General features: G+C 32.8%; 1 protein-coding gene across 3 annotated transcripts in view; it reads left to right on the top strand.

Moving 5' to 3' along the window:
* The first annotated feature begins 361 nt into the window (after positions 1 to 361).
* LOC132735176 (uncharacterized) overlaps positions 362 to 7,846 on the top strand; it is a 30,861-nt gene continuing 23,376 nt past the window's right edge. For 2 of the 3 annotated variants that reach the window (XM_060722095.1, XM_060722094.1), the window contains exon 1: positions 3,099 to 3,942. In XM_060722095.1, the coding sequence (XP_060578078.1) occupies positions 3,575 to 3,942 (368 nt within the window). In that variant the 5' untranslated portion in view covers positions 3,099 to 3,574. Of the gene's footprint in view, positions 523 to 3,098; positions 3,943 to 7,846 lie in introns of those variants that run through there. The other variant, XM_060722096.1, reaches the window with a different exon arrangement.

The raw sequence follows: 7,846 nt of genomic DNA, 5'->3' as shown, positions 1-7,846 counted from the left end.
AGGAAACATGGGTCTTACAAGGAATTTGATCTTCGTAGTTTAGAATAATATTCTTATGAAGTGAAACATTTTAACACAAAATGAAGCTGTGAATCGAATGAGAAAAGAACAATCGCTTGCTTCGTTATTTTTTAAAGCGCTAATCGCACTGTTACGTTTGAGAAATATGATAAAGTGACTTGCAACGAATTTTCTAAAGTTTGGAACTGTTCTAGTTGTAGTTATACGAGACTTAAAATAATTATTGCTTTCTCTATTGATAGCAACAAAAAGAAACAAAAACTGTAATCTTCATATATCCAAGCACGAAACACGCGGTAGAATAAAGTGTAATTAAACGTAAAACCAAAACACGAAAATAACGTGCACTGTAAAAATGGAAACATCACGATGTAAAATTATTGGTCAGAAGAAAAATGAAAAATGGCGAGCGTTACGTAATATGGTCCTGGAACAAACGCACGAGGAAAAGTCGGACGAAATGAGAACATGGGTGAGAAGGAAACATTGCATGGGACTGAGGTAATGGTTTGATGATTTATTAATTTAGGTTTTCATGGTTCATACAACAATAACTAGTTTTCTGTCATGTTAAGCTTTATGTTGTATATGTTTTCTTATGTCATATCAACATCAGTACTGAAATCCAGTTTTAAGAATTCAATAACACAGTTGCCTTGAAATGGTTAACCCGGGTCTTTGATCTTCGTAATTTCACTCACTGCACGTGAATCAATCACAGTGTATTTTTTTCTTACGTATGTAACGTAGAAGATATTTCAAAATTAATTATTATTATCTTCAAAGTATGTGAATAACAAAATTATGAGTCAGTCGAAACCGAAAATAAGCATAATCACAATTTATCTCATGTTTAAGTATTAAAACATATATGAAAAAAAGCATGTTTTTTTCTTGCTTAAACATGCTCAGGTAATAAACTGTACAACTTGTTATATACGAAGGCTCGACAACTCTTATATACACTAATATCAAAACTCTTATAAGGTACGACAACTCTTATATACACTAATATCAAAACTCTTATAAGGTACGACAGCTCTTATACATGTATACACTTATATCAAAACTCTTATAAAGTACGACAACACTTAAAGTTATATACACTAATATCAAAACTTTTACAAGGTACGACAACTCTCATATACACTAATATCAAAACTTTTATAAGGTACGACAACTCTTATATACACTAATATCAAAACTTTTATAAGGTTTGACAACTCTTGTAAACACTTATGTCTAAAACGTATTATAAGGTACGACAACTATTATATACACTAATATCAAAACTTTTATAAGGTTTGACAACTCTTGTAAACACTTATATCTAAAATGTATTATAAGGTTCGACAACTCGAATAAATATTTTTATCAAAAGTGTATTATAAAGTTCCTCAACTATAATATACATTTACACCAATTACAAAGTGCCTCATATCAAAGAATGTATATAACGTATCACATATTTGATATACACGTATATCATGATATTATAAGCTGGGACATACGATAACTGGGACATGGGATAACTTTATGTCCCAGATTACAAATTACGACAAATTTATATACATGTATATCATATAAACTAATACCAAAACTGTTTTAATGTACGTAATGCCAAAACTATTAAAATGTACTTAATACCAAACGTATTATAATGTACGATAACTGTTATACATATGTATATACTTATATCAAAGGTAAATTATAAGATACGTCAACTTTGATATACACTTGTAACAAAGCTATACTATAAGGAACGATAACTCGAAAATTCACTTTTACCAAAAGTATTTTTATCAGGAACGACAACTGACGTGTTTGGTCACAACGTCAAGGGAGGTAAATGATAATTCAATAAACTCGACTACTTGTGATTTTTTTTGCAGTTGACATGTGTTTAAATATTTATTCTAGAGTCTATCTGTCATAAAACTGAATAATATTGTCAGACTGTTGATACACTTTGTTATCAGACAAGATGGTTCAGGGCATTGATAGATATAGGAGTCAATCCTTTAATCTTTATAAAACGACAAACATTAGTAGGTGGTGTATAAATATGTATAGAGTCCAAAAAATGTATCTTCCTTTTGACGTAACAAATGTCAAACATATCAAAATTTAAGATATCTTTTGAGATAGAAAATCGTTTGTTTAACTATTAACAACGTTAAAACAAAACGAATGAAGAATTAAGCTTTACTGCTAAATGATAAATAGTTTCTTTCAGCATTTAAATATTTAATAAATTGTTCCGAGAATGTTTAATTGAAATATATCGCCTACTTGTTGGTATGAATAATTATAAACAGTGTACCCGCAACATGTCTGAGATACCTAGGTTCAAGTAAAAAATGCAATTACATCTGCTCTTCGCCGCGCCTACCGGCAGAAAATAGCAGGGACTGTGTCCTTCGGAGTATTAAATCCCTGGTAAAGGCACCGCCTGAAAAAGCAGTCAGTTACTCCCATCTTCGCTAAAATGTCCCCTCAATTTGCGCTTTGGACATTTCTCCGACATGATGGTGCCAAACAAAACTATCAGAAAAAGATTCGTTAATAAAAATGCTCTTATTACCGGGCTATCACAACCACTGTTGGTGACAATGTTACGGTTAACTTTGCATTATTTACATACTGCACTGCAAAAAGGCCAAAATATCTTTTTTAAATAAAAATAAAGAAACAGAAATTAATAGAAAATAAAAGAAGAAAAAGAAATGAATAGAAAAAAAACGTATTGATTTAAAATTTTGTTTCATGGCAACAAACAAACAATTAGTAACCAAGTAAACCTAACCAGCAGAAATGTACAACATGCTAAAACAGTAGATATTCGTACATGCAACAAAAATAGTTTCTAATATCATATATATAAAATATATACCTATATATTACAGGTAACACTACTTTAATTTACATTAATACTACACCAGTTGTGCCTTTAACGAATTATTTTAATAGATCTCTAACAGAAATAAAAACGTAATAGTATTCGGCCATGGTGTAACATGAAATAAAGATTTCCTGATGTTTTGATTAAAGATCGGTAGTTATCAATTTTACAAAAGTGTTTAAACTTTCGCGGTCAATAGAATACCGTCTATTCAAATACACAAACATATCTGATTGAAATGACATCCGACTAAATAGGTAATTTAATAAGAGTTAACGTCAATCTAAAAACTCTATAAAGTGATTCAATAGCAACGGTGTACGGTTAGAAATATTAGAAATATCATTAAAATCTTGGGGGTATTTTTTCGCCAAAAACAAGTTTGTTCTTTATCACAACGGATATACATGGATGATAAGTTTGATAAGTTATAAGCCACTGTCATAAAATGTTATATGAAAAGGAATTATGTGATAGTGTTTTTAAAAAATATTCCTGTCGGACAATGCAGTTATTAATTTGTTATTAATATGATAATTATGTGAAAAATCAGCGAGTACGTGATATAATTATTAACAAAAACTCTTAATAGATAGTTTATAAGTTATATATCATATTCATTGAAAGACAATTTCACAATAAACGTATGAAATGTTGACTGGACGATTATCACGGTCGCAGTCAAGACCGAACACTGCCTGTAACGTCGACCGGAATTATCGGCAAGATTTGCCAGGAACTGCTAGGCCAAGAACTGCCGGTATTGTCGACCGTGTCAATAGCCGATATTCAATCCGAAGAAGGTATCATTTAAATTGTACGGAGCGGAGCAATTATGGCGACTGCATAGCACGTACACCGAGCAAACAAGACATCGAGCGACAAAAATATAGTTTTAAACCGGCAATTCGACCACAATCAGCTCCAATGAAGACATTATGTGAACGAAAAAAGCTTGAAATCCTATCATCAAAGTTAAATGGAGGCAGAGGGCATATAAAATGTTCACTGTCTAAAGAGTAAGTTTATGTTTGCATTTTTCACGAAAATAAAACAAAGAAAATGATTTAGCAGTGTTTAAAGGTACATTGTATAAAAAGTATTCGTACATGTATCATGCCTCCAGTTGATTTAAATCATTAAAAAATGAAAAATTAAGGGTACATTGTATGAAAAGTATTGGTAAACGCATAATGTCGCCAGTTATTTTACAACACTTTAAAAATAAAGAAAAAAAGAAAGAAGAAAAAACAACAAAATAAATCTGAAAAATGTATGTGAATATTGTATTCCTAATCTAAGTTATACAATAATTTACAATTTTTATCGTCATATTTCTACCCCGTTACAGTTTTATATCTGGCACCTCCTGTGGATTTTAAGTGCGCGAGGCTAAACTCAATGACACTATTTGTGCATTTAACAACATTTTTACAAATAAGAACATTCCATTAAATTTTCATTAAAAAAGAATCTCACTGTTAAAACCCGTAGTAAGAAGACGTTTATCATTAAAAAATTAAACAATAAGCAGATGATGTAGAAAAGTAACATTCTCTTACAAGTTGAAGCTGTGTTTTATGATATATATTACCACAGCTCCTTTAAAGCTTTAACGTCAATATTTATGAACACATCATGGATTAACAGATTATCCCCCTTATTGATCCATGCATACTTCATGTTTACCTTCTGCATGTTCTGTGACCGATATCATGCGAGCTCTTTAAATAACATAATGCTTTAATCATTAATTGTTTAAAATATATCCAGTATAAAGCTACGATCAGAACTTTCGTTTGTAAAGGGTTCGGCTTAGTTCTCTGTTCTTTGAATCTAACCGGCGTCACCCTAACACCAGGTGTTCATTTAGTTTTGCTTACTTGATTCCAACGGGCTCATGGTTTGCACCTGCGATATCATTCTGTGCCCGAGGTCCGTTTGTTCGTCGTTATTATTTAACTAAAACAACACTTCCTTCAAAAACCAATGTCCAGTAGCTACGAAACTATATTGGCATGATCCTTGGCTAGGGGCAGGACATGAAGTACTTAAATAGTGCTAAGCAATTGGTTTAGACTTTGTAATATTTGGAATTGTTTGTTCGGCCACACTGAAATCCCTCCCCATCCCCTCACCCGCTTGACTGACTTTGATTAACACTCTAGTCACTCTCCAATGCGAGGATAAGAAACTTGCGCACAGTTCTTATATTAATACGTTAATGAAAGTCTATGTTTATCGATGTATGTGTATTGTTGACCATTAACAAACATTAAAATAAAACAATGTTTTGCAGTGCTGATATGTCGGATTCAAATAAGACTGACGCTCACATTAATATAGTAACGTAACATATATTTTTTGAATATGTACTTATCCATTTTAGCTCTACAACAGTGGTGCTTTTGTCATGACCCTCTCGACAGCGGAGGCGTCGTCATTGGTCAGCATTTTTGTTAACCCTTTACTTTAAGGGGAGCGGTGGCCTAGAGGTTAAGGTGTTTGTCTCCCAACCCAGGGATCTTGGGTTCGAGCCCTAATCTGATCACGACCATGTATCTTCATATGACACCAGTACTGGTTGGTTCCAGGAAGCTGACTCGAAAGTGATTAATATAAGTTGCAAGAACTTGTTTCGCAATCGAGCTTAATAAATAAATATGTTTAAACCAGCCCTATACATCATATAGATGTGTTTTGACGGCTTTTTGCCCCCCCCCCCCCCTCCCCCTTTTGAGACCTCAAACAGTGAAAAAATGCCCTTTTAGACCCAAAATACTGTTTTTCGTTTGAGAAATGTTGTTAAAAAAGTGATTACTTTTTTCGGCGTGGCCCCTATAAAAATTGTACATCAAGGGGTTGCCAGAAGGGGGATGTACCCCTTCTGTTGGGGGGGGGTTAAAGGGGGCGGCCGTTCCCCCACATCGCCAAGAAAATTTCGGATATGTGACAGGCTAAAAATGGCCTCAGCTCAATTTTTGGGTAACTAGTAACCGATGCTGAAAAGCCTTTTACTCTATCTCAATCCATTGAGAAGTTGCAGCACTTTTAAATCAGTTTTGATAGAAAAGCAATACAAAATTTTTCGCAATTTTGAGACCCCCCCCCCCCGTTGTCATGGAAACAGGAAATTTAAGATTGAGCATGCTGTTACAGAGGCAATGGTCCAGCAGTTTCATCAGTATTGAAGCATTTTTCATAGTTTCATAGCAGTTTGAACTTGCAACAGGAGGCTTTTCAAAGAAAAAGGCCATTTTTTACAATATGCTCATGAAGGAAAGGGTTAAGGTCCATTTTCTCACAAACTAGAACATCTTTTTGCTTTTATACATAAAAGCAAATGTATAAGAGCGCAGATAATCATTAAATTATGTCTACATACATTTTTGCCCTCGTTAACATTTTTGTTAACGTCCATTTTCTCTGAAACTGAAAAAGTTATTCACTACATGTTCACTATCTCAAAATATAACACCATTTCAGAAGGGCAGATAATTCTAAAATTCATTTTGGCAATGTTATGCTCTTTCTGCTAAGGTCAATTTCTTAAAGACCGTCAAAGCTTCTCACTTGAAACAGGTAACCTTATTTCATGTATTTTTTTTTGCTCAGTTATGCCCACTTTTGTCTTTGAGTTTTTTGGATAGCTTTTTTGTGGTCTTTTCCCCAAAAATGTATCAAAAATATTCACTTTAAACTTGGAGTATTATCTACTTTCAAGTTGAGATTGCGTTTCTAAGGGAAATGTCTGTTTTACTTCATTTATTTAGAACAGTTAAATAAAGGTATTGACTTCTATGTTGCTTTAATTTAACATTCAAGCTGGTTGTCCACTATATACACGTGTTACATATGATTTTGTCTGTCGTCACAAGCTGTCACTTGCGGTAATACTTGTTGCACGGATTTTTACGTGAAGAAATCGAATTCACCAGGTTGAACAGGTGTTAGCTAAGGTGTACATTACAAAAACAAAGCAGCTCAATATTGTGGAGTACCTTTCTCAAATATTAACATCAATAACATTAAAAAATTGAAATCTCTCTAACCACTTAGCAAAAATATGTTTGTTTAAAAGTCGGGCAAAACATTTTTCTGCGGGTCAATAACAGAAACACGATCCGTTTGAAATATAATATGTGGTATTATTGTTAACATATCGAATTGATAAAACATGTTTTATGCCAGCTATAAAATATAATTATCTTTAAGTGGTTTGTTGTAAATTAACCACTTTTGCACTTGTAATAGTTAACCTTGTAAATTTAAATTTCAATCTTTAGCAAAACTTGTGAGCAAAAAATATGTACTTTAGATACAAATAAAAAATTTTTTTTTAAAGAAATCTATTTGTACATCAAAGGGAAAAACGAAAATGAACTAAATATTTCATATTATTTTGACCCCTCAAAGACAGTTTCCCTATTCAGAAAAGCAAGGGCAAATTTGAAATTAAATTATTTGCCCCTAAAATGAGAAGGTTCGAATCCCGGTATGACAGTGATTTTTACAACTGAGAAAAAAAAAATCGCTGGTTTATTGGAGAAGAAACCTTCTAGCCATGAAAACTTGATTTTATTTTTCGAGAAATTGATATAAACCATACTATTTTCTGGAAAATGGTAACAGATTGGATTGCAATTAGTTTATCATACTGGCTTGCGAAACACACTTCTTCTTTCTCTTTTCATTTTGATTTAATATAGACCTTTTTATTATAGTAATAGTTCACGTATAATACTATTTAAGTTTATTTATGCCTTTTGGTGGTGTTGGTAGTTTTCACTCGTAAGCCACAATGAATTTACCAGAGCACAGTTCAGCCGCATCGTTCCTGGGCAGGCTGTAAAGCAGTTTACCAGTATAAGTTGCCTCCACTATCGCAAGGAACTGTAACTTCTGTATATACCGGAGCAGTTG

The sequence above is a fragment of the Ruditapes philippinarum genome, unplaced genomic scaffold (genome assembly GCF_026571515.1).
Source record: "Ruditapes philippinarum isolate M1 unplaced genomic scaffold, ASM2657151v2 ctg1516_1_1_1_1, whole genome shotgun sequence".
Classification (NCBI taxonomy): Eukaryota; Metazoa; Mollusca; class Bivalvia; order Venerida; family Veneridae; genus Ruditapes; species Ruditapes philippinarum.
The sequence above is the reverse complement of the archived record's forward strand: the minus strand, read 5'-3'. Positions and strand labels throughout refer to the sequence as shown.